This window comes from Paroedura picta, chromosome 16, assembly GCF_049243985.1.
Source record: "Paroedura picta isolate Pp20150507F chromosome 16, Ppicta_v3.0, whole genome shotgun sequence".
NCBI lineage: Eukaryota > Metazoa > Chordata > Lepidosauria > Squamata > Gekkonidae > Paroedura > Paroedura picta.
The window spans coordinates 18,353,484-18,380,807 of NC_135384.1; the positions used below are offsets into that span (position 1 = coordinate 18,353,484).

General features: G+C 46.7%; 1 protein-coding gene across 3 annotated transcripts in view; it reads left to right on the top strand.

Moving 5' to 3' along the window:
* Positions 1-27,324, top strand: part of SCAF1 (SR-related CTD associated factor 1) — a 34,284-nt gene that overhangs the window by 2,306 nt on the left and 4,654 nt on the right. The window contains exons 2-8 of one of the 3 annotated variants that reach the window (XM_077315929.1): positions 2,481-2,638; positions 13,887-13,953; positions 14,425-14,552; positions 14,892-15,010; positions 18,604-18,716; positions 20,005-23,241; positions 25,684-25,766. In XM_077315929.1, coding sequence (XP_077172044.1) covers positions 2,501-2,638; positions 13,887-13,953; positions 14,425-14,552; positions 14,892-15,010; positions 18,604-18,716; positions 20,005-23,241; positions 25,684-25,766 — 3,885 coding nt within the window. In that variant the 5' untranslated portion in view covers positions 2,481-2,500. Of the gene's footprint in view, positions 1-2,480; positions 2,639-13,886; positions 13,954-14,424; positions 14,553-14,891; positions 15,011-18,603; positions 18,717-20,004; positions 23,242-25,683; positions 25,767-27,324 lie in introns of those variants that run through there. The other 2 variants (XM_077315930.1, XM_077315931.1) reach the window with 2 other exon arrangements.

Consider the following 27,324-nt stretch of genomic DNA (forward strand, 5'->3'; position numbering starts at 1 on the left):
ACCCATTACTGCGTGTCCTCTCCTCTGCAGCCGGCAGAAACAGCATCCTGCCCTCCTCCAAGTGACAACCTTTCAAATACTTAAAGAGGGCTATCATGTCCCCTCTCAACATCCTTTTCTCCAGGCTGAACATTCCCAAGTCCCTCAACCTATCTTCATAGGGCTTGGTTCCTTGGCCCCAGATCATCTTCGTCGCTCTCCTCTGTGCCCTTTCAATTTTATCGACGTCCTTCTTGAAGTGAGGCCTCCAGAACTGCACACAGTACTCCAGGTGTGGTCTGACCAGTGCCGTATACAATGGGACTATGACATCTTGTGATTTTGATGTGATGCCCCTGTTGATACAGCCCAAAATGGCATTTGCCTTTTTTACCGCTGCATCACACTGCCTGCTCATGTTTAGTTTACAATCCACAAGTACCCCAAGGTCTGGTTCACACACAGTGCTACCTAGAAGCGTATCCCCCATCCAGTAGGCATGCTTTTCATTTTTCTGACCCAGATGCAGAACTTTACACTTATCTTTATTAAATTGCATCTTGTTCTCATTTGCCCATTTTTCCATTGTGTTCAGATCTCGTTGAACTCTGTCTCTATCTTCCGGAGTATTTGCCAGTCCTCCCAATTTGGTGTCATCTGCAAACTTGATGAGTAGTCCCTCCACCCCCTCATCTAGATCATTAATAAATATGTTAAAAAGTACCGGGCCGAGCACCGAGCCCTGAGGTACCCCGCTACTCACCTCTCTCCAGTCTGATGAAACACCATTGACAACAACTCTTTGAGTGCGGTTCTCTAACCAATTCCCTATCCACCTAACTATCTGAACATGCAGATTGTAGTCCTTCAACTTATCCATCAGAACATCATGGGGAACCTTGTCAAAAGCTTTACTAAAATCCAAGTAAATGACATCAACCGAATTTCCCCGATCCAGCAAACCTGTGACTTGGTCAAAAAAGGAAACTAGGTTGGTCTGGCAGGACCTGTTGGAGACAAATCCATGCTGACTTCCTTGGATCACCAAATTGTCCTCCAGATGTTTGCAGATCGCTCCCTTCAATATCTGCTCCATTATCTTCCCCACAACAGAGGTCAGACTCACTGGTCTGTAGTTTCCAGGGTCATCCTTCCTCCCTTTTTTGAAGATCGGAATAACGTTTGCTCTTTTCCAGTCCTCCGGGACATCTCCAGTCCTTAAAGAGGTTCCGAAGATGATGGACAAGGGCCGTGCAAGTTCTCTGGAAAGTTCTTTGAGTACTCTCGGGTGCATTTCATCCGGACCAGGGGATTTGAACTCATCCAGTGCAGCTAAATGCCTCTCGACAACCTCTCTATCCATGTTAACCTGCCACCCAGACACTATCCTTTGGCTACGGCCATCTCTAGATGTGCCTAATCCCTTTGACCTGTGGGAAAAAACAGATGTAAAATAGGCACTAAGCCTTTCTGCTTTCTCTTTATCTTTAGTTAGAGATTTATCCATTCGCACCCAACAGTTCTAACCTCTTACTATATTCACAAAGGAACAGATTTTGTTTTTAAAAATGCCAGGTGTGCTTTTGTTGCTAGTATATGTAGTAAGCGAAAGAGTCCTGTTATGCACAATTTCTGGAGAGAAATGCTGATATTTTCCCCTTCTTCCTGCCTCTAGCTTGCAGATGTGCCTGGAACATATTGCAACCTTTTTAACTTTGAGAAACCCCTGAAACATTTTTTAGGCTTCGAGAAATCCTAGAAGTGTCACAATTGTACAGAATATGGTTAAGAAGCATAGCTGTGTATACACTCACCTGGGGCCCCTCCCCACCCCTCCAGGCTGATCATTGGCCATTTTGGGAGGGAGGGCAGGTCAACATGACCATATATCATCATACCACCCAGTAAACCGCCCTGAGCCGTACGGGAGAGTGGTATAAAAATCTAAGAAATAAATACATAAATAAAAATAAATGTTGAACACATTTTAAAAATATGTGAAACATTAATAAACTCCCACCCATTCGGGAAACCATTCCAAGGCTGTCAGGAAACCCCATGGTTTCACAAAGCCCTGGTTGAGAAAGCCTGGTATCTGCAATAAGAAGCTTTAGTCTGATTTAAATACCGAGGCTTAATATGAGGCAACTGTTCAATGTTCTGTTATGGTATTTTCTCTTGTTCACATTTGGGTAATGCCCTGAATATCTCTTCAAGAAAGCCAGATGTGAGCTTATCCATCCCTAGCCCTTCCGCCTCTCTCACAAAATGCTTACCCCTGAATACAGGTGATAACAAACCTCAACTCTATTAGAGCAGGGGAGGGTGATTTCCTGAGAGGGGAGTAGGATTTGGTGAGTAGAAATTCAGGTCAGGAGCATATCTATGCATGTTCCAGGTTCGAATGCCAGGATTTCTGAATTCTGTGCAAGAAATTAGACTGAAGCATTTAGGGGATCAGATGCTAGACTATTGCTGATTCTTCCTTTCTTGGTCACTAGGATTTGCAGTTCTTGCAGACATGGAAGAGGAGGAGAATCAACACCCCCCAGTAAGGGAGAATCCTGCACGAGGTGGGGAGAAGCCGGCTGCTGAAACATCTCTTGATGCAGATTGGGACCAGTTGGGTGCCTTCTTTGCTGGCCAAGTTATCATTTTGGTAATGGATGCCTGTATTTCTTATGTGTCTGTTATGGATACCTCTTCTGATTGTGGTTGGCAGATGTGACCCATGCTGGGAAACTGCCTTGATAGGTTGAGATTTTAAGAATGGGAACAGCCATTGTGGGATAATGTGGTTGACAACAGATAATTTTGGAGATAGACTCCTTGCCGGTTTTTTGGAAGGGTTTGTCCATCTAGCCATCAATGTTCATTTGTGCAAACTTTTGTCTTGTACTCTGCCTGGGACACAGGAATCTGGAAGAGGTGGCTATATTCATACATGGCATCTTTATTTTTATTTTTTATTTTATTTATTAGATTTTTATATCGTCCTCCCATACAGCTCAGGGCGGTTTACATATAATGTCACGGGGTGATACATGGGATGACCTAAACACATAACATAATCAAAAGTAACATTAACAGTAATCCAACAGTGGTTCTAAATCAACACAATTTCAATGGTTTTGATCAACAACATAACAGGAACGACAACCTAGATAAGGCCCCCAGAGAGGTCAGACTGGTTTAGGCCATGTAGGGATATCTGAGGGGGACCTGTGGATGTTATTAGGTTTGGTTGGTCTCAGGCAAATGCCTGGTGGAGGAGCTCCCTTTTGCAGGCCCTGCAAAATTGTGGGAGTTCAGGCAGGGCCCTGATCTCTTCAGGAAGCTCGTTCTACCAGGTGGGGGCCAGGACAGAAAAAGCTCTGGTCATTGTTGAAGATTGACGTGCTTCTTTGGAGCCAGGAATCACCAGCCAGTTGGGGGTGGTGGAGTGTAGTGTTCTTTTGGGGGTGTAGGCAGAGAGACAGTCTCTCAGGTACACTGGGCCCAGACTGCATATTGGCTTGAAGGTAAGAACCAAAACTTTAAGCCTGATCCAGAATTCAATTGGGAGCCAGCTGAGTTGTTGAAGTATAGGCCGGATGTGGGATCTCCATGTTGAATTGGTGAGAATCCTGGCTGTGGCGTTCCAAACCAATTGCCGTTTCCGGGACAAGGATAAGGGTAGGCCTGCGTAGAGTGAGTTGCAGAAGTCCAGTCTAGAGGTGACCATCACATGGATCACTATAGCTAGGTGTTCTGGTGCCTAGTAGGGTGCTAGTAGCTTAGCTTGGTGTAGATGGTAGGCCAGCCAAGCTACTCATGTGACCTGCACCTCCATGGAAAGGAAGGCCTTGAGGATCACACCCAGGTTTCTGGCAGAGTAGGCTACTGCTAGACTTACTCCGTCTAGGTTGGGTAACTGCGTTTCCTCACTTGGTCCCTTCCTACCCAGCCACAGGACCTCTGTCTTTGAAGGGTTGAGCTTCAGATGACTCTGCTTGAGCCATTTTGTTACTGCTTCCCAGCATCTGGCTAAAGCTTCTGTGTGGGAAATCGGTGTGGTCATCCATCAGGAGAAAGAGCTGGGTATAATGTGCATATTGGTGGCAACCCAGCCCAAACTTCCATATCAGCTGAGTAAGAGGGCAAATGAAGATGTTAAATAAAATCTTGCAACAGGATCAGGGTCAGATGATCCCCCCCCCAATACAATACAAGTAGCAGAGTGCCCTTTTCCCTTTTCTCTATATGTGATGGTGTCTAGAGCAGTGGTCCCCAACCTTTTTCAGGCTGGGGACCGGCGGCAGCAGGGAGGGCGATTGCCCAGCCACGCATGCATAGTTGCGCATGCGCAATGCACATGCCCGACCGAAAACACACATGCGCTGCACTTTTGCGCATGCACGCTTCCGGCCGCACATGTGCATAGCGCGTGCGCGGCCCTGCTTCCCTCTCCCCCCCTCCCACAGTAAGAAGCTTGCCGGGCCGCAAACTTGCGGCCTGGGAAGTTTCTTACTGCGGGGAGAGGGAGCTGTGGCCCGGTGGCCAGGACCTTTGCGGCCCGGCACCAGGCCACGGCCCGGTGGTTGGGTATCACCGGTCTAGAGTAGTGGTCCCCAACCTTTTTAAGGTTGAGGACTGCCTCCGGGGGTGGTGAAGAGCCAGCGGCCCGGGCGCCGCGCATGTGTGTTAGCGCCCCCTGGTGGTGAAAAATTGCACGCGCGGCAGCTCCACGCCTGCACGTTTTCACCACCAGGGGGCGCTAAAGTGCATGCGCAGGAGATGCGTGTTTGTGCCCGCCAGCGGCCGCACCTGCATCTTCTCACAGCAGAAAACTTCTCTCGCCGCCTGGTGAGCTTCTCTCTGTGGAAGGGGGGGGAGAGGCAGGCGTGGTGGCCCATCACCGAGGCCTTTGCGGCCCACTAGTGGGCCGTAGACCACAGATTGACTACCCCTGGTCTAGAGTTCTCTACTCTACGTAGAGATATGCTTGTAAGGGAGGGGGAGCAAGCCCTGCAATACACAGTAAGGGGCATGGCTGGTTGCAAAGTGGATGAGCCTTCCTTGAATCTTTTAAGTTCTTGGAGGCATCAGTGTTCCTTAGTCATGTTTTATTTGCAAATCTGAGATTTCTTGCAAGAATCTGGAGGAGGTCACAAGGCTGAGATGTGGCCTCCCACTACTTGCTCCAGCAACAGAGATCTATGTTTCCTGTCCTGGTGTGAACTTGGGTTTTGCAGGATTTTTCAGATGCAGTTGGATTTTTCCACTGATAGCCACCATCTGTGATGTTTGGTGTGACTGTGGCCCTGTTTTCCAGGGCTACTTTCTCTAGCCAGAGAAAACAGAAGCCAAATAGTACGGTGGATGATCAAAATATTTGTGTTGTGTCTGTGTATAAAAAAATTCCCACACGTCTCAGATTTCAAGCATCTTGGATTGTCTCATGATTTAAAGATTAAAAATTAACAGGATTTTTGTTCTGTCATATGCTTTTAATGCATCTGACAGAGTGGTCCATAGTCCCTGAAAGGTTATGCTAGAATAAAACCTTGTTCATTTTTATGATACTGCACAAAAGGCTTGTTTATTTTTGCTGTGACAGATAAGTGGGGCTCCTTCTCAGGAGTTATTAACTTTCCTGGGGAACCATGAGATAATAGATTATTTAAAATGTCAAGCTAAGTATATGTCAAGCAGTTTTATGACATATAGCATCTCATTTATAGTCAAAGTTGAGAAAACCAGCCTTTCTCAACTTTTTTACTATTGAAAAAGCTGAAACAGCCTTCAGGCTTTGAGATACAGCAGAAATGGCGCAATTGTGCAGAATATGGCTGGGAAGTATAGCTGTGTTCATGCCCACATGAGGCCCCCTCCCTTCCCACCCCCTCCAAGCCTGTCCTTGGCTATCTTGGGAGTGGGGGGGAGTGGATCAACATGACCATATATGGTCATACCTTTCTGACCTGCCTGGTCTTTCTGACCTGCCTGGCTGACAATTTCATTTATCAAATGGTAGATGAACCCACAAGAGGTTCAGCCATACTGGACTTAATACTGACCAACAGGCAAGAGTTGGTGGATAAGGTGAAGGAGGTGGGGACCCTAGGGGGAAGTGACCATGTCCTCATAGAATTCCTTTTGAGATGGGGAACCAAGGAAGCTTGTAGCCAGACGCGGATGTTGGATTTTCGTAGGGCAAACTTTAATAAACTCAGAGACATGATGAGTGTCATACCATGGACGAGAATGCTGGAAGGGAAGGGAGCATGTGAAGGGTGGGCGCTACTCAAACAAGAGCTATTGCATGCTCAATCAATGACTATCCCAGAAAGACAAAAACACTGCAGGAGCTCTAAGAAGCCTATTTGGATGAACAGAGAACTTCAAGGGGAACTAAGAATGAAAAGGAAAATGTTCAGGAAATGGAGGGAAGGACAGAGCTCTAAAGAAGAGTACCTACAGGTTACTAGGCACTGTAGATCAATCATCAGAAAGGCCAAAGCTGAGAATGAGCTAAGATTGGCCAGGGAAGCCCATTGTAACAAGAAAAGATTTTTCAGTTATGTGAGGAGCAAACGTAAAGTAAAGGAGGCAATAGGCCCACTGTTGGGTGTGGATGGACAAACTCTAACGAAAGATGCAGAGAAAGCAGAAAGGCTTAGTGCCTATTTTACATCTGTTTTTTCCCACAGGTCAAAGTGTTTAGGCACATCTAGAGATGGCCGTAGCCAAAGGATAGTATCTGGGTGGCAGGTTAACATGGATAGAGAGGTTGTCGAGAAGCATTTAGCTGCACTGGATGAGTTCAAATCCCATGGTCTGGATGAAATGCACCCGAGAGTACTCAAAGAACTTTCCAGAGAACTTGCACAGCCCTTGTCCATCATCTTCAGAACCTCTTTAAGGACTGGAGATGTCCCGGAGGACTGGAAATGAGCAAACGTTATTCTGATCTTCAAAAAAGGGAGGAAGGATGACCCGGGAAACTACAGACCAGTGAGTCTGACCTCTGTTGTGGGGAAGATAATGGAGCAGATATTAAAGGGAGCGATCTGCAAACATCTGGAGGACAATTTGGTGATCCAAGGAAGTCAGCATGGATTTGTCTCCAACAGGTCCTGCCAGACCAACCTAGTTTCCTTTTTTGACCAAGTCACAGGTTTGCTGGATCGGGGAAATTCGGTTGATGTCATTTACTTGGATTTTAGTAAAGCTTTTGACAAGGTTCCCCATGATGTTCTGATGGATAAGTTGAAGGACTACAATCTGCATGTTCAGATAGTTAGGTGGATAGGGAATTGGTTAGAGAACCGCACTCAAAGAGTTGTTGTCAATGGTGTTTCATCAGACTGGAGAGAGGTGAGTAGCGGGGTACCTCAGGGCTCGGTGCTCGGCCCGGTACTTTTTAACATATTTATTAATGATCTAGATGAGGGGGTGGAGGGACTACTCATCAAGTTTGCAGATGACACCAAATTGGGAGGACTGGCAAATACTCTGGAAGAGAGAGACAGAGTTCAACGAGATCTGAACACAATGGAAAAATGGGCAAATGAGAACAAGATGCAATTTAATAAAGATAAGTGTAAAGTTCTGCATCTGGATCAGAAAAATGAAAAGCATGCCTACTGGATGGGGGATACGCTTCTAGGTAGCACTGTGTGTGAACGAGACCTTGGAGTACTTGTGGATTGTAAACTAAACATGAGCAGGCAGTGTGATGCAGCGGTAAAAAAGGCAAATGCCATTTTGGGCTGTATCAACAGGGGCATCACATCAAAATCACAAGATGTCATAGTCCCATTGTATACGGCACTGGTCAGACCACACCTGGAGTACTGTGTGCAGTTCTGGAGGCCTCACTTCAAGAAGGACGTAGATAAAATTGAAAGGGTACAGAGGAGAGCAACGAAGATGATCTGGGGCCAAGGGACCAAGCCCTATGAAGATAGGTTGAGGGACTTGGGAATGTTCAGCCTGGAGAAAAGGAGGTTGAGAGGGGACATGATAGCCCTCTTTAAGTATTTGAAAGGTTGTCACTTGGAGGAGGGCAGGATGCTGTTTCTGCTGGCTGCAGAGGACAGGACACGCAGTAATGGGTTTAAACTTCAAGTACAACAATATAGGCTAGATATCAGGAAAAAGTTTTTCACAGTCAGAGTAGTTCAGCAGTGGAATAGGCTGACTAAGTGACAACTTCCCCCTCACTGGAAGTCTTCAAGCAAAGGTTGGATACACACTTTTCTTGGATGCTTTAGGATGCTTAGGGCTAATCCTGCGTTGAGCAGGGGGTTGGACTAGATGGCCTGTATGGCCCCTTCCAACTCTATGATTCTATGATTCTATATCACCTTATCAATATTTAACAAATTATACATACATATCCACTCAGGAAACCCCTCCAGGGCCATCAAGAAACCTAGGGTTTCACAAAATCCTGTTCTAAGCTGTCTGTTCAGTAAATTGTAAGTACATAAAAATGTAAGAAACTAAAAAGACATGCACACCCATAAACACATCTGGAAGATTGGAGAAGATAGAAGTCACTGTTAGGATGCTACGATTTGAATGAGTAAAGAAATATTCTAGATGTTGCTAAGGAACTCCCGTTGAGTTAAGCAAGGGCTGCAAGCAGAGTGCCTTACTATGGCAATAACTGAATTGCATGATTGAGATCTTACTGCTAATTGGGCTCCAGTGGAAATAAGTTTCAGGTAACCTATACAACCATAGATAATGGTGAATTATGTGCATGTAAATCAGAAATGAGGCAACAATGACTTGAAAAGGCCCTGGAAAAAGTTTTGTTTTGACTCTGGCTTTCCTGCATGTCAAAAGGACTTCATAGGACCTCTTCTGTGCCTGTCTATAGATTTCTCTGAACTTCAGAATCATGTTTTATATCAGCACTTAATTAGTTGCTTAGACTAGGATACAAACTGTGTTTTTTTCTTGGCAGCCCTCTTTGTTGTAGCTCCTTGTATTCCCCAATAAGCCATTTCCTAAGAATACGCGGGGGGGGGGGGTAGATTCTGGAGCAGCATGCAGTAGAGCATGGGAAGAGGTTTTGCAAGCCCAAGCCCCACCCCATGCTTAGGGCTCTTCGCATTTTATGTCTTGCTGCTTCATTTTGTGGAAGCTAATTCTTGCATGTTTAATCCTTACTGACATGTTTCTATTACAGCACAGACTTTTTAAAAACCACATGGGCCTTATTTTAAGTACACTTTTTGGTTTCATGTTATTCTAGATGAGGTATTCATTTTATTTTTATTTATTGTTGCATTTTTAACATGCCACACTTCAGAGACTCATGGCAGGTTATAGTATATAAAACTCCCCAAAAACCCAATAACCATCAGACCCTCTAAGCACCCCAGTAAAACAAGATTGGCAGCATAAATCCCTCCGCTCCTAGCCTCACAGCAGTCTACTCCAGGGTGATGTGCACAAGATGTTAGTGTGTAGCCTGAGGAGGGGCCTTGTTGTTATTAACCCTGGCCTCAACTGAAGACCTGGTGGAAGAGCTTCCTCTTACAGGCCCTGTGGAACTCTGATAGCTCTGTCAGGGCCCTCAGCTCTCCCGGGAGCTCATTCCACCAGGTTGGGGCTAGGACTGAAAAGGCCCTGGCAACCAGTGCAGCTGCCTCAGCACAGACTGGGTATGAGCCATCCAAGATGTCTCTGTGAGGACCCTAGTAGCCACATTCTGCACCACCTGGGGTTTCTGGGTCAAGGATAAGGGTACACTGGTAAAGCGAGTTACAGAAGTCCAGTCTAGAGGTAAACGTTGCATAGCTCACTGTGGCCAGACAGTCTGGGGGCAGGTAGGGTGCTTACCTGAGGAAGGTGTGAAAGTGCTGTGTGGGCTACTCCTGTGACCTGGGTCTACATTGAAAAGGAGGCATCCAGAATCACCCCCAAGTTCCTTGCTGAGGACGAGATGTTAAGCTGTACCCCAGCCAATGTGGGTAAATGCACAGTCTGCTGCCTTTCTACCCAGCCAAAGGACCTCCATCTTTTAGGGGTTGTGGTTCAGGCTAATCTGCCCTAACCATCCAGTGACAGCTTCCAAACATCTGGCAAATGTATCAGGGGGGCGGAGTCCGGGTGGCCATCCATGATGAGATAGAGCTGGGGGTCATCTGCATATTGGTGACAACCCAGCCCATAGGTTTGGACCGTGTTAGAGAAGAAGAGTTGATTCTTATATGCCACTTTTCTCTACCAGAAGGAGTCTCAAAGCAGAGTCTCTACCAGAAGGAGTCTTTCAATCATCTTCCCTTCCTCTCCCCAAAACAGACACCTCATGCGGTAGGTGAGGCTGAGAGAGAGCCCTGATACTATAGCTCAGTCAGAACAGCTTTATCATGCTGTGGCGAGCCCAAGGTCACCCAACTTGGCTGTGTTTGGGGGTGGGGAATCAAACCTGGCTTGCTAGATTAGAAGTTGGTGCTCCTAACCACTACATTGCTGGTGCATGAAGATGTTAAACAATTTGAGGGAGAGTACCGCCCTCTGTGGGACCCCACAAGGGAGTCAATAGGGATGCAATTAGCCACCCTCTGTGTCTGATTCTAGAGAAAGGAGTGCAGCCACTGAAGGGCCATCCCCTGAATTCTGACCCTGGCTAGGTAGTGGGCCAAAAACTCGTGCCCTGATACAGCTTAAATTCTAAATTTATTCATAATTTATTAAAGTTTAATAGTTTTATTTAGCTTATTAATGCTTATTCATAATTTATTAAATTATTATTAAATTATTAAATTCTGAATTCATTCTCCATCCCCTACTTCACTCTTTTTGATCTGTGCTCATTTTTGTTTTGGTTTGTTTTGGTTTGTTTTGGTTTGTTTTGGTTTGGTTTGGTTTGGTTTGGTTTGGTTTGGTTTGTGGGGGGCAGTTATTCTACTGCTGTGGAAGTCATAGAATACAATCATAGAGTTGGAAGGGGCCATACAGGTCATCTAGTCCAACCCCCTGCTCTACGCAGGATCAGCCCTAAGCATCCTAAGACTGCCAGTGAGGGGGAGCTCACCACCTCCTTAGGCAGCCTATTCCACTGCTGAACTACTCTGACTGTGAAAATTTTTTTCCTGATATCTAGCCTATATCGTTGTACTTGAAGTTTAAACCCATTACTGCGTGTCCTCCCCTCTGCAGCCAACAGAAACAGCATCCTGCCCTCCTCCAAGTGACAACCTTTCAAATACTTAAAAAGGGCTATCATGTCCCCTCTCATCCTCCTTTTCTCCAGGCTGAACATTCCCAAGTCCCTCAACCTATCTTCATAGGGCTTGGTCCCTTGGCCCCAGATCATCTTTGTCGCTCTCCTCTGTACCCTTTCAATTTTATCTATGTTCTTCTTGAAGTGAGGCATCCAGAACTGCACACAGTACTCCAGGTGTGGTCTGACCAGTGCCGTATACAATGGGACTATGACATCTTGTGATTTTGATGTGATGCCTCTGTTGATACAGCCCAAGATGGCATTCGCTGCATCACACTGCCTGCTCATGTTTAGTTTACAATCCACAAGTACCCCAAGGTCTCGTTCACACACAGTGTTACCTAGAAGCGTATCCCCCATCCAGTAGGCATGCTTTTCATTTTTCTGACCCAGATGCAGAACTTTGCACTTATCTTTATTAAATTGCATCTTGTTCTCATTTGCCCATTTTTCCATTGTGTTCAGATCTTGTTGAACTCTGTCTCTATCTTCCGGAGTATTTGCCAGTCCTCCCAATTTGGTATCATCTGCAAACCTGATGAGTAGTCCTCCACCCCCTCATCTAGATCATTAATAAATATGTTAAAAAGTACCGGGCCGAGCACCGAGCCCTGAGGTACCCTGCTACTCACCTCCCTCCATTCTGATAAAACACCATTGACTACAATGGTCAACAAACACCATTGACAACAACACTCTTTGAGTGCGGTTCTCTAACCAATTCCCTATCCACTTAACTATCTGAAAATCCAGATTGCAGTCCTTCAACTTATCCATCAGAACATCATGGGGAACCTTGTCAAAAGCTTTACTAAAATCCAAGTAAATGACATCAACCGAATTTCCACGATCAAGCAAACCTGTTACTTGGTCAAAAAAGGAAACCAGGTTGGTCTGGCAGGACCTGTTGGAGACAAATCCATGCTGACTTCCTTGGATCACCAAATTGTCCTCCAGATGTTTGCAGATCGCTCCCTTTAATATCTGCTCCATTATCTTCCCCACAACAGAGGTCAGTCTGTAGTTTCCCGGGTCATCCTTCCTCCCTTTTTTGAAGATCAGAATAACGTTTGCTCATTTCCAGTCCTCCGGGACATCTCCAGTCCTTAAAGAGGTTCTGAAGATGATGGACAAGGGCTGTGCAAGTTCTCTGGAAAGTTCTTTGAGCACTCTCGGGTGCATTTCATCCGGCCCAGGGGATTTGAACTCATCCAGTGCAGCTAAATGCCTCTCGACAACCTCTCTATCCATGTTAACCTGCCACCCAGACACTATCCTTTGGCTACTGCCATCTCTAGATGTGCCTAAACCCTTTGACCTGTGGGGAAAAAACAGATGTAAAATAGGCACTAAGCCTTTCTGCTTTCTCTGCATCTTCTGTTAGAGTTTGTCCATCCGCAACCAACAGTGGGCCTATTGCCTTCTTTACTTTACGTTTGCTCCTCACATAACTGAAAAATCTTTTCTTGTTACAATGGGCTTCCCTGGCCAATCTTAGCTCACTCTCAGCTTTGGCCTTTCTGATGATTGATCTACAGTGCCTAGTAACCTGTAGGTACTCTTCTTTAGAGCTCTGTCCTTCCCTCCATTTCCTGAACATTTTCCTTTTCTTTCTTAGTTCCTCTTGAAGTTCTCTGTTCATCCAAATAGGCTTCTTAGAGCTCCTGCAGTGTTCTCGTCTTTCTGGGATAGTCATGGATTGAGCATGCAATAGCTCTTGTTTGAGTAGCGCCCACCCTTCACATGCTCCCTTCCCTTCCAGCATTCTCATCCATGGTATGACACTCATCATGTCTCTGAGTTTATTAAAGTTTGCCCTACGAAAATCCAACAATCCGGGTCTGGCTACAAGCTTCCTTGGCTCCCCATCTCAAAAGGAATTCTATGAGGACATGGTCACTTCCCCCTAGGGTCCCCACCTCCTTCACCCCATCCACCAACTCTTTCCTGTTGGTCAGTATTAAGTCCAGTATGGCTGAACCTTTTGTGGGTTCATCTACCATTTGATAAATGAAATTGTCAGCCAGGCAGGTCAGAAAGTTGCATGACTGAGGACGCTTCGTAGAGTTTGTTTCCCAGCACACATCAGGAAAATTGAAGTCACCCATGATGACAAGGTCCTGCTGCTTGGACAGTTGCTCAAGCTGCTCACAAAGTGCAGCATTCACATCTTCTCGTTGGTCAGGCGGTCGGTAGCAGACACCAACCACCACACTGTTTGTTTTCCCCTCGCTTATTTTCACCCAGATGCTTTCAGCACAGATCTAGACAATGGGAGTGTTTCAGAGAGGTATGCTATACAATATATTGTAAAGGTGACTTAAGGTCTAAAAATATCTCTGGATGTGTGCGTTTGCAGCACATAGCAGATTCTTCATTGGATGTGAGTTGTTTGTCCAGTGCATGTACATGGCAATTTGAATCAAACTTGAAACACAGAAAACTTTTAAACAACCCTTTCTCTTTGCAAATTATTCCTCTTGATGACCTGCTGTAGTTACTATTGGCATTGCTTTGTGCAATGTTCTTTCACTCATGTTGGCACTGGACTCATTCTGCCCATTCAGATGAATTCAGAGATCACTGGGGAGGGGGGACTGGCTGCTTGTAGTTGGGTTTCTGGTTGTTGCGATTAACATACTAACTCTGTTTCTTGTTTCCTTTTTAATTTTTCCAGAAAGCTTTACAGCAAGCTGTAGGCAGTGGCTTGGCAGCTGAACTGCAGGATCCAGCCAATGAGAAAGGTATTGTGAAACTGAGGGGCTAGCTTTAGACCAGGGTGGCCAAGTTGTGGCTCTTCAGATATCCATTGCCATCTTTGCTTTAGATGTTGAGAGGAGCTGGGAGAACCAGACTGGGGAGAGGGGTGTATCTTTAGCAATGGAAACCATGAGCCTTACAAGAATTCTTTCTTGGCAGAAGGATTGTGAGGTGGGGGAATGCCCTTAACACAGAAGCACCCTCACCTGGATGGTCCAGGCTAGCCTGATCTCATCAGATTTTCAAAGCTAAGCAGGGTCAGTCCTAGTTGGTATTTGGATGCAAGACCATCAAGGAAGTGCAGGGTTGCTGTGCAGAAGCAGGCGTTTCTGTTCATCTTTTGCCTTGAAAGTCCTTTGGGAGTCTCTGTAAATTGGCTGCAATTTGATGGCAAAAAAACCAACAGAGAATGCACTCATCCACCTTTGCCTGTGCCCTCTTGTTTTCATTTTCAGATGCTGAATGCAAACGCATGAGCCGAAGGAAATGGTGTCGGAGTTCCAGATCTGAAGGACTTGGAGGAAGTTGGTTGGGAACAGGGGATCCTGCATTGGTCTGTGTTAGGAACCCATCAGTGGGTGAGGTATGTTTGGCTGTGTATGTGTGGTTTGTATTAATGAGCTCACAGACCTTGGCAAATGGCTATTAGTGGAATGCTGCTAATTCTCAGAGATCTGTGGTCTTCTAAACAAGTTCTGGTGAATTCTGCATTTGCGCTCTATGTTGGGACTGTTTCATTGTGTGTGCAGGCATCATAATGGCACATTGGGATGAACAGTTACAGGTCTTGGGTCTGTATTCTGCCATTGCCATTCAGAGAAATGTGGAGCCACTTTCTTCAGCCAAGGGTGAAACAGAGTGGTTGGATGCAACCCAGTATGTTATGGATTTTGGGTATATTACCTTTTCCCTTTTCTTCCAGGTTTTTGAGCCTCATTCTCCTGCTGCAGTACCTGCCTTAGCTGGAGTCCTGGATTACCTGGAATGGACATACCATTTGACCCAGGAAGTAGAAAGCTCATTGGGGACCCAGGTGGTTTAGTAAGTGGGATTTTTTTTATCCAAATAGTTGCAATAGGAAATGAGCCTTGTCAGCTCTGTGTATTGTTCAGAATTCAGGTTTGAAATGCTTTACAAAAAGAGAGAAAATCTGTAGAATAGCATGCTTGCATGATTGACAATGCAGAAAAACGTTTGAATCCAGTGGCACCGTTAAGACCAATGAAATTTTATTCAAGGTATGAGCTTTCATGTGCATGCACACTTTGTTAGATATAGTGAAAGAATATCGTCAACTATTAAATATAGGTAGAGCCATAAACAATTCAATAACAGCACAGTAACACAAGGCAGTAACAGTTTTACAAAAATGAAATCCTGTTCACCAGTTTTAATACTAACATGAATATGTTGGACTCTTGTTTTCGTTATTTAATGATTATTTAAATCCAACTGGAAAAACAAGAGGATGTTTTAGAATCCATTCCAAGCCTATGAGCTACTGCCCTGGCAAGTAATGTTCAAACCGGAGGGGGGAGGAACTGCTGGTTCTGCACAGTCTGATGACCTTCAAGGCATTGCCATCTCTCTGAGAAAAGGGGAGGGCAAATGCTGAAAGTACTTATCAGAACATGCTATCTAGATGATCAGATCAGCCTTTCTCAACCTTTCTACCATTGAAACACTCCTGAAACATTCTTCAGGCTTTCACTGGCTGAGAAAGCCTGGATCAGACTGTTGGTGAACTCTGGAATTTCCACTGGGTCACAGGAAAGGAGACCATTTCTTAGGTATGCATGGTGAAAATACCATAAATAGCACCCAGCACTGCATAGGTCAAGGCAAATGGCAGAGTAGAGGAATGACGATTCTACCCTTCTAGGACTGCAAACTGGTGTTTTCAGAGCTACCATTAATAGCAGGAAATGAACAGATTTTGGTGGCAGCTCTCTATACCTTGCAGGCCCACTCCCACCCCCTGATAAAAAGGATGTGCATTTTGTGCTTGGAGCACTTATTTATTTAGGAAGTGTTTGGATGTAGGGATTCTCAAGATGGAGAGCAGTGACTATGTCTTCAAACTTTCGCTGGTAAAAAGCAAGGCAAAGGCTTTCTGCCTTCCTTTTAAGTCTGTTCCCATTTAGATCCATAGTTTTCACAATCTAATTTGGCTCTAGGAATTAGAAGAAAAAGAGGAGTTGGTTTTTATACCCTGCTTTTCACTACCCTAAGGAATCTCAAAGCAGCTTACAATCGCTTTCCCTGTGAGGTAGATGGGGCTGAGAGAGCCCTGACATTACTACTCTATGAGAACAGCTCTAACAGGACTGTGACTCACCCAAGGTCATCCAGCTGGCTGCATATAGAAGAAAGGGGTATCAATCCTGGCTCTCCAGATTTGAAGCTGCTGCTCTTAACCACTACACCAAACTGGCTCTTGATTTTTGGGACCATGGTGTAGAAATGTTCTTTGTGCCCGACTTTTTTTGTTAATTGCCTCATTCTAAATCTTGTTTATTTATTACATTTATTAACTGCTGCTTGCAGAGGCTTACAACAAGTAAAATATAGTGCAATAAAATAAATCAATACAATAGTCCAATAAAATAAAACTTTTAACAACAAAACCCACCCTCCAAAATTTCTGGCTCCATAGCCCATCATGACCTCAAGATAGGTGCTTGGAAGAGGGGCCTAATAAGATCTTCCTAGCCCTGGACTCAACCAAATCTTTGGTGGAAGACCTCATTCTTGCAAGCCCCGCAGAACTGAGTTTGTTCTGGCAAGGCCCTCGTCTCTTCTAGGAGCTCATTCCACCAGGTAGGGTCCAGGTCTAGAAAGGCTCTGGCCCTGGTCAAGGCCAGGCATACCTCAGGGATCGCCAACCTATTAGAATTTGCAGAGCAGAGAGCTCTGTGGTGGCATAAGGAGTTAACTATATCTGAGATATGCGGGAACCAGACTGCGAATGGCCTTAAAGGTTGAGACCAAAACCTTGAATCTGATCTGGAATTCCATTGATAACCAATGCAGCTTCCTCAGTACAGGCTAGATGTGAGCTCTCCAAGGTGTTCTGCAGAGGCAAGGGCAGGCCAACGTAGAGCAAGTTACAGAAGTCTAACTTGGAGGTGACGGTCGAATGGATCACTGTAGTTAGGTACTCTGGGGCCAGTAGCCTCACCTGGAAAATATGGAAAAACGACAGTTGGGCTTCCCTCATGACCTATACCTCCATTGATAAGGAGGCTTCAAAGGTCAGCCTTAAATTCCTGGCCAAGGGCAGGATCTCTAATTGCACCCCGTCAAGGCAAGGGAGGCACACCTTCCTACCTAGTCATAGGACCTCCGTCTTGGAAGGGTTGAGTTTTAGGCGACTCTGCTTGAACCAGACTGTCACTCCTTCCAAACATCTGACTAATGTTTCCTGGGGGGGGGGGGGGAGTTGGGCTGCTGTCCATTAGGTACATATTGGGGACAACCTAGTCCAACACTCTAGATCAGTCAGGCTGGAGATGTTGAACAGTGCGGGAGAATTGTACCTTGTGGAACTCCGAAGGAAGGTTGGTAACAGTGCAGTTGATTTTACCCAACTGCCACCCTCTGTCTACAATCCCAAAGGAAAGAGATCAGCCCCTGAAGGGCTGTCCCTTGAATTCCACTCCTGGCAAGGGCTAGGAACTTGTGGTTGACAATGTCAAACACTGCCAACAGATCTAATAACACAACAGATCTAAGAGTGCTGAACCGCCCTTGTCCATCAGGGGGACAGACGAAAGCCAGACTGGAATGGGTCAAGCACCAAACTCTCCTCCAAATATGCCAGGAGCTGATTTGCGGCAGCTGTTTCAATCACCTTCCCCAGAAATGCGAGATCCAAGATGGGGCAACAATTGGCCGGCTCCCACAGATCAAGCAATGGTTACTTTAGTAGAGGGCAAACCACTGCCTCCTTTAGTCCCTCTGGAAACTCCCGTAATGTAATTATAATATCCCAGGGAGAACTTCTTATCCTCCATTCGACTGACTTGAGCAGCCAGGAAGGACAGGGATGTAGGGGGAAGTAGTCGCCCTAACCGACCCCAGCATCTTGTCCACTTTGGTTAAAGAGAACTACCTGAAGCCATCAAACGTAGTCACCCAAGATTGCCATTGGGACTAAACCCTGTGAGGGAAGGTTGAGGGACTTGGGAATGTTCAGCCTGGAGAAGAAGAGGTTGCGAGGGGATATGATTGCTTTCTTATTTGAAAGGTTGTCACTTGGAGGAGGGCAGGGAAAGGTTCCTGCTGGTAGCAGATAGGAACCGCAGTAATGGATTTAAACTACATGGATAATGATATTGGCTAGATATCAGGAAAAAATTATCACAGTCAGAGTAGTTCAGCAGTGGAATAGGCTGCCTAAGAAGGTGGTGAGCTCCCCCTTACTGACTGACTTCAGGTAGTGGCTAAACAGATACTTATCCTGGAAGCTTAGGTTGGTCCTGCATTGAGCAGGGGGTTGGACTCAATGGTCTGTATGGCCACTTCCAACCCTGATTCTATAACTAGAACATTGTGTGGTGGGAATTCTAGGAGGTGAGATTCCTGTTCTGATTCCATTTTTCTCACTCCCCCTCCACCCCTTGCCCAAATAGTGGGGAAGAAGGTATGGAAGAAGTAGAGCTGGTGGCTGAAGTCCGGCTGGGGGACGTTGGTGCCTTGTCGGGCATCTTTAGAAGAGATCGGTCCTGGAGGATGCAGAAGTCTGGTATGTTTCTGTGTGGGAACCTTGGTGGTACATGTAATCTAGGCAGGGTGCAGGGGTTTCATAACAATTGCTCCCAATTCCCCTGTCCATCTACATGTATGTCATGCCAGCTCCTGTCACCCATGCTAGTATAGTAACCTTGGACACAGTGTTATCTCCTATCCCCCCTCCTCTTTCCTATCAATAACTGTCTTTGATAGGTCATTTCCTGCTGGGCCTGCCTGCCACCGATTATTCACTGTGCATTTGCCCCTCTCCCCATGAGTTTTGCAGTTATAGCAGCAAAAATTAACACTCAGTGGAATTCTTACACTTCTTATGTATTAGGAGCTCCCCAGAATACTAGTGCAATTCTTTTTAGAGGGTAGCTGTCTGCAGTAGAACAGTTAGAATTGAATCCAGTAGCATCTTAGAGTGCAACAAGTTTCAGGGTGCATGCTTTCAGTAGTCAACGCTCCTATCATCAGTTTCTGACAAAGAGAGTTTTGGGTTTCAAAGGTTTATACCTTGCAACCTTTGTTTTTCTCGAGGATGCTACTGGACTACTGTTTGGCTTTTTTGGTCTCTTTAAATATTACTGAAAATTACTAATAAAATTACAGAAACCTTGCAAGCTTATAAATATTGTGCTCAGAAAAAGTGGTTTTAACGTGGTGGAACCCAAGTACTTGGAAAGAGCAGTTGGTGGGACATAAGATACAAAAGGCTGAGAACCACTGCCTTATAGAGATAATGTTGTGTAGCAAAATGTTGTATGTACATTTAAATGGTAGATAGCAATTGGGTTTGTAGATGGACTATGGGGAATTTTCAACAGCATCCAGATATTGTGACTCCAGTTTAAAAGACCCCTTATCACCTTTCCTACCCAGAATACTTGTCTTGGAATGTGTTGGAGGCCTGTTGGGAGTCGCAGAAATCTACAGCTCTCTTTACCAAACATTTCTCAATTCTATCTGGCACTTAGGATCCCTGATAATCAGCCATGAAGAGAACTATGGCTGAAGGACCAAATCACAATTTTCCTAAGGCAAAATTTTGGCTGAGGATTTCCAGTGACAGACCACAGCTTCAGGGCTAGTTGGTATCTCACTTTGTGGCCAGTGGATGGGTTGGTACGCTGAGAACTTGACCTCTAAGAAGTGCCAGGTCTTCTCTAGGGCTGGGTAGGTTAAAGTGGAGGAAATGACACTGAGGAATGGTCTCCTTCTCTAAGGACAGGAAATCAAAATACAGCTCCTGTAAGCCTCTTAACCGCCTCTTTATTTTTTTTTCATGCTGTCAACAGTCTGCCTTGCATCATCAGCACCATGCTGGCGAGGAAGAAGGGACGGCCCCATCAGCCATTCTTCTCTTCTTGACCAGCCCTATCCTCTGGACCCGCATAGGACTCTGCCAGTAGTGGATAAGGGCCCTTGGACTTCTGCTTTGGTCAGGAGTGAGGTTTCACTGTCCCCTAAAACAGACAGGACTTCAACTTATCTGGGCATGACTCTAGGTACTGGCATGGGAATATCCAATGGGGGGCAGCAACGGCCGCAGAGTGCCACAGGCCGTGAATCCGAATCACAGCAGCGTTCCCAGCCACCGCCTGCCAACTCCTTGGACAAGGCCGATTCCAGCACCTCCTCCTCTTCCTCGTCCTGCTCTTCATCAGCATCCTCTGTGTCTCGTCATCAAGGCCTCCCTGGCGATGGAGGTGGCTCTGTCAACCCTTGCCCTGCAATGCATTCTCCAGACTTGGATATTTATGATCCCTTCCATCCCACTGATGAAGATAACCTAAATGGCGATTTTGGCTTTGGTGATTCACCCCACAAAGAGTCAGAGGGTGGCCGACATGACCAGAAATATGACCCCTTTGACCCCACAGGCTCCAATCCCAGTTCTTCTGCTAGCACCCCTTCTCCTGAGGAGGATGAGGAGGAGGAGGAGGAGGAGGAGGAGGAAGAGGAAGATGATCGTGACCAGCCGCCTCCTGACATGTCCCACAGTATCAGCCGCATCTCAGAAACTTTAGCTGGGATCTATGATGAGAACAGCTTGAGCCAAGATTTCCCCAGCTCAGACAAAGGGCAAGAGGATTCGGAGCCTGAAGCAGAACCTGGCAGAGATTATGAAAGTGAGTCTGTCTGTCCCACTGAGCCTCCAGAGGGTAAGGAGCCCCCTGGTGCTGATTCCACGCTCCCAGAGGAACTTCCACCAGCACAGTTGGACTCTAAAACTCCTGAACCACGCAGAAGGGTCTTTGTGGTAGACATAGCACCTAAAGGCCGCTTGGATGCCGAAGCAAAGCCCCAGCTAGAGGGTAAAGTGTCTCTGGAAGTAGTAACGGTCGGAAATGCCAAGCTAAGGACTGGGGAGAAAGCATCCAAGGGAAGTGGATATCACCGGGGTGGACGAAGGACCTCAATGGAATGGGATGGGAGTGGAGGTGGAGACTCAGAAATTGAGGAAGGGGAGATTGTCCAGCCAGAAGATGAAAGGTATAGTCCCATTCGACTGTTTCGGAGCAGGTGTCGCCCTGCTGAGCAGCGTACCCTGCGGGTGGTGGAAGGAGACGACTTCCTGTCATTACACGCTGACTCAGATGATGAAGGAGCCTTGCAGATTGACTTCAGTGAGAGCCAGCCGGATCCTCGTTGGAAAGGTGTGGATTTGAGGCGGAAGATCCTGACTCAACGCCGAGAACGTTACCATCGTGCCCCATCCCCCTTGCCGCCACCTCCCCCTCCTCCAGCCCCCAAACGCCCCACTTCCAAGTCCCACTCCGGTTCTAGCTCCGGCTCCTGTAAGAAATCAAAGAGGGAGCGCAAAAGATCGCGAGAACACAAGGCTTCGAAATCCAAGGAATCGTATGCCTCTTCATGGAACCCGAAGAAGAAGTCCAAGTCTCGCTCCAAGTCCAAGGAGCGTCGACGCTCGCGTCACAGGACCTCCCGGTCTCGCTCGCATCACCGGACCTCCCGTTCCTGGTCACCCTCAATCAGCACCAGCTTGTCTGCGGTTGGTTCTTCGCACACCTCTGCAGAGCGTCGCAAAAGCAGGCGTTCTAAGTCAAAGGAGAAGCGGAGGGGGCGTCGTTCCCAATCACACAGCAGCAGCAGCCGTGCCCATCGCAGCAGACACAAAGACAAACATCGTGGAGATAGCAGCAGGAAGAAGAAGAAACACTCCCGGTCTCACTCACGTGAGAAACATCCCTCCCGTCGCTTATCTAAGGACAAGGAGCGGGAGCGGGAGGTCCACTTGCTGGAGGAACCCAAGTCAGAAAAGGTCTTGATGGAGAGACGGAGAGATGCACGGACTGTGGTGCCACCCTCAATCCAAGACCTCAATGACAATGACCTTTTCACCATCAAGCGGACCATCACAGTTAACCAGCAAGAGAAATTAGAGGGACTGTTGGAGACCCCAGAAAGAGCGAAGCGAGAGGTGCTCTATGACTCTGAGGGAATTAGCTTTGATACTTGTTTCTCAGACCGCGAGCCTGCTGAGGAATCCAAGTCCAGTGGGGCTCGCTCAGTAACCAAGGAGGAGGCAGTCCCCTCCCGTAAGGATAAGCGGCCCGAGGAGGACACCAAGCAGAAATTGCCTAAGGAGAAGGAACGCAAGAGGACCTACCCTGAGGACCGTCCCAGTACCCGTGACAAATACAAAAAGAAGCTCAAAGAGGGGCCTCCCTGTTCTGAACAGCAGGAGATGCCCAAGGCAGAAAAGAAAGCCCGACCCGATAGGGACAAGGCTGGGAAGAAAATTAAAGCTGGAAGTCACAAGGAGAGCGGCAAGCTAGGCTCAGGCCGGAAAGTGAAGCTCCAGTCTAAGGTGGCCGTGCTGATCCGGGAAGGGGTAAGCAGCACCACGTCAGTGAAGGAAGTCGGCTCCATTGGCGTGAAATTTAGCCGTGATAAGGAGAGCCGATCACCTTTCCTCAAGTCTGAGGAGAAGGTGCTGATGGTTGGGGCTTCAGGAGCAGGGCAAGGTGAGATGGCCAACGTCAAGGAGCCAGGTTTTAAGCCCAAGAAAGCCAAAGGACTAAAGGCCAAGTTGGGCGTGAAGAAGCTAAAGGGAGTCAAGCCAAAAGGTGCCTCAGAGCCCAAAAAAAAGAAAAAGCTCAAGGTGAAGACAGGTCTGAAGAAGTCGAAAGCAGACAGCTGCAGCCAGGGCACAAGTAGCCCTATAAGGGTCAAGGAAGAGCCTTCATGGTCTGGCTCAGAGAAGTCAGAAGGCACTGCCAAGCCACCAAGCCCTCAGCCATTGGCTCCCGGCCAGGAGCTCACACCAGATTCCCAGACTGTGGATAGCAGTTGCAAGACTCCTGATGTCTCCTTCCTTCCTGAAGACCCCCCGGTTGAGCAGCCCATTGTGCTGGAGGATGAGCCCGAAGCAGACAGCTTGTCTGAGACCAAAGAGGAGCAGCCGCCACAGCAGCCTCACCACACTCCACGCACTTTGCCTCCCCCATCTGCTCCCATGTCTTGGAACCTGCAGGGTGGGGTTGACTGCACCAGCGGCGTCTTGGCATGTATGTATCCTGACAGGGAATTAAATTGAATGGAAGTAAGGGTAGGTTGCCTTTGGTGCAGCCCTCTTTGATGCTGGTTGTTGCAGCTCCTGGCAACAGTTTTTACATCCCTGCAGTCCCATCCTAAGTGAGGTGTTCTGCAAAACTAACACTGGAATTTATTTTGGAATGGGTTTTGTTATGCAACTATCTTGATCTTTTCTCAGAAGCTAGATCCGCCATCCTGTGGGGGGGAAAAGCCCTGTTTAGGGTCAGGTCTCCCATAGTTTCACTGCTGAAGCATCTTAATTTATGTCTGGCGCATAGGGTTGGATGTAGCCTATTTTTTTCTCCATCTGAGCCTATTCCCCTCTTTCTTATAGCCTCCACCCCACATATTTTTTTTGTCTGTGCAAGTCCTATGATCCCTAGCATGGCCTTTTTGGGCAACCAAGGGGACCCTTCCCTCCTTTTCCCCCCACCAGCAGAGAAGCTTGGTTTGTTCCAACCCAGATATTGGAACTCCAGCAAATACTAGGACCCCCTTCAGAAAAGAGAGACAGGTCTATTTTTACATGGTTGTATGTTAAAATTTCAACATCTGCACTCCAACAAAAATTGGAGGGAGTGATGGTTGCCAAGTGCTTCCTGTCCCCCTTTCCATCCTCCATTCAAATTCATGACTCCCCAAATCCCAAAGCCATTAAGTAGCTGAAGGAAAGGCACAAATGCACATGTGCATAATTTTTGTATACAGAGTTGAACGATTGCCATTGTGATAATAGATGCGGCCAAGAAACCATTGATCTGCATATTTTACATAGTCCAGTCCCCCATGTGCCTCCTTTTCTATGGGGGAAATGAATGGAAGGAGGTAATGTGAGTGTAAAGTTTTAAAGTCTTTAGAGGCCAGGAAATAGACACCAGGCAAGAGCCTTACAGAGTTGGCCTGGGGCATGAATAACTGAATTTATGGGTCTTTCCTTCTCCATCCCTTCTAAAATTGCCTATGAACTTTCTCTTTCTCCCCCACCACCGCACTGATGAAACCATCAGCATTTTTGAGACTAGTTACAAGGGGAAACATGCTCTTCATCTAGGCTTTTCCTGTCAGCCTTGTGCAGCCTTTTTCAGCCTTTTGAGCATGGAGGTACACATGGAATATTTTTCAAGGTTTATGGTACCACAGAAGTGATGTTAGCTAGCCATGCCCCTTGCCAGGCCCCCATATGTAAATTAGAAAATACAAATAAAAATATGCAAATGAACATAAAAACTAGCCCCCATCTCCTCTCCTCACCCCACCACACTTTGCCTGCAATGCCTCATATGCAATTACAAATAAAAATAAAATCTACCTCCCCCCATTCAAGAAAATCTTGACACCCAACTGAAGATCCACTGGACCATTTTACTTCTGCCACAGGGGAAGAAGCAGTGCTGCTGGGGTGGTGACTGCCCTCTTGTTGCAGGTGTTCCCCCATGCCATGGTGCATCTGAGGGCCACTGCTCTACCCCAGTATACTGACTGGGAAATCCTGTCTTAGAAGTGGCATGCCAAACTGTCGTGTGACAGGCTGTCTGCTTGCCCATTTCATACACTGAAATCTGGCAGAAGTGAGATGCTGGGCTCTGTGCCTCTGTCCCATTGTGACTCCAAGACAGAAGATCCAGGGATTGCTCTGGGATTTGTTGACTAGAAAGACAGGGCCCTTCCATTATATTGAAAATTTGACCTGTCCAAAAAAAGGCGAGGTGGAAGCTTTCATTCTTTTTAAGGCTGGAAGTTGAAACAAGCAAGACACGCACAAAGAGTTGGTTCTTACATGCTGCTTTTCTGTACCAGAAGGAGTCTAAAAGCGGCCTTCCCTTCCTCTCCCCACAACAGACACCCAGTGAGGGAGGTGAGGCTGAGAGAGCCCTGATATTCCTGCTTGGTCAGAACAGCTTTATCAGTGCTGTGGCGAGTCCAAGGTCACCCAGCTGGCTGCATGTGGAAGAGCGGGGAATCAAACCTGGCTCTCCAGATTAGAAGTCCACACTCCTAACCACCACACCAAGCTGGCTCTGGTTCTTAAGTGGCATTGGCTCTTCAAGGTCTTAGATCTTTTGTAGTGCTTGATTATTTTAACAGGAGATGCTGAGAATTGAACTTAGAACTTTCTGCATGCTAAGCAACCTTTTCCCACTGAGCCATGGCTGTATCTGCAAGTGGCCAGTCTAACAGGGGAAGAAAAGGATGCTAAGGTCTTTGAATGAGGACTTACCTTTTCCCATCAAACAAGTGGATTCTGTGTCTACAGAATAGGCTGATGCAGGGCTGTCCAGGGCAGCAAATACATTAAAGTTCACCCATTTTAGCCCTGAGTCTTGGATTACTCAAGAGGAGGCTTAGCAAATTGTCTGCTCACTTCTGCCATTTGGGGGCCTGTTCTATACCTAAGGCTCTTGTTTCCCACCTAGTGACTGCCTTGCTCTTCAAGATGGAAGAGGCCAACCTTGCAAGCCGGGCAAAAGCCCAGGAGCTTATTCAAGCAACCAACCAGGTATGAAAGCCTGTTTTGTTAAAGGGCTGGAATACGATTCATGGTATCAGATTGAACAGTGGGATTGCTGTGCAGGGTGTGGATTTCATTCCTGCTCTTGGATAAAGGGTGCTGGTGGTGCTGGTAATTGATTTCAGCAACAAGCTTGTCTTTGAAGCATCAAAATTTCAAATGCAGATGAGAGATCTTGTTTTGACAACTCTGCTTTGATTTTTCTGATTTATTTGGATAGTTCTTCAAAAAAGTGTGGAAAATTTGTTCTAGCTCTAATGTGTCAGGGGGAAGGTTTTGAGGCTCACTTTCCAGAGAACAGTGGGACACAGTGGGAGTGAAACTCCTGCAAAAAGCTTAACATCTACAGTACAGCAACAAAGGTGTGCACTTCTACACTTACGTGAAGTAGGGCTTGCTTCAAAACCCGGACTGTTGAATTCTTTTGAATTTACTGGGCAAGTGGGACCTGCTGCCTGCCATTTTGTTGGCACCCTCAGAATTTCAGTACTTAAAATTTGTCTAGACTGCCCCGTACCTGTGAGCCAAAGGCCACATATTTGTCTTTTGACTAGACTGCCCTGTCCCTATGAGCTAAAGGCCACATATATATTATTTAAATCCTGCCAAGAAGAATTGATCCTATTGAAGGACTTCATTAGCAAACATTAAGTTGAAAAACAACCACTGATGAAAACTCACTTGAAAACAGTTATAACCTGGAGGCCGTTTTGATTGTTTGATTAAAAGAAGAGATTAGACACATTTAGTTACATTCATTGTGAAATTGTTTATTATAGCCTAGGATAGGTTCTTTTTTCTGTTATTATATTCACTAGTAATAAAGCCTGCTGTACTTAAAATACAGCGGGCGCTAGGCAAGGGAGCCCCCGGCAGTCGCGCTCTGTGCGACTGCCGGGGGCTCCCTTGGGCGGCGGCCTTACACGGCGAGAGGCCGTCGGGCAGGAAGCAACTGCGAGCCGCGTGGCTCGCAGTTGCTTCCTTGTCGGCAGGGCGGGAATCGGCCGGGCCAATTAGCAGGCGCTTTGTGCCTACCGGCCCGGCCGATGGTTTGTCCGGAGGAAGGGGCCAATCGGCACCCTTCCTTATCCTGGACCGAGCCCGCCCTAACTCCTCCCACTAAGTCTTTACGGCTTTATTTAGTCCGCGGCGTCCATGGCGCCGCGGGCTCTGTTAAGATTTTGAACCGTCCTTTTTTCCGTGGTGTACTCTTAAGCCTGCCATTTTGTTGGCACCCTCAGAATTTCAGTACTTAAGATTTGTCTTTTAAATTGTATTTCTGGCTTGTATGGTCTGTAGTTCGAGCATGGCGATACCCTGGGCTAGTGAAAGCTTGCATTAAGCTGGGGCTTGGTTAGTTTTCATGCTGAGGCTCGAGGTGGAGTGGTAACTCTTTCTCCTTCGCCTACTTGTTCTCCAACAGAGCAACTAGCTCTGGTCTTTGTTCTTTATTATCTGGCAGAGTTCCTAAATTATTTGGCTTAACCCAACCTCACTTTTGCAGGTATAAAATTTGCACAGCCCAGGCAAATTATTTGCAGGTATA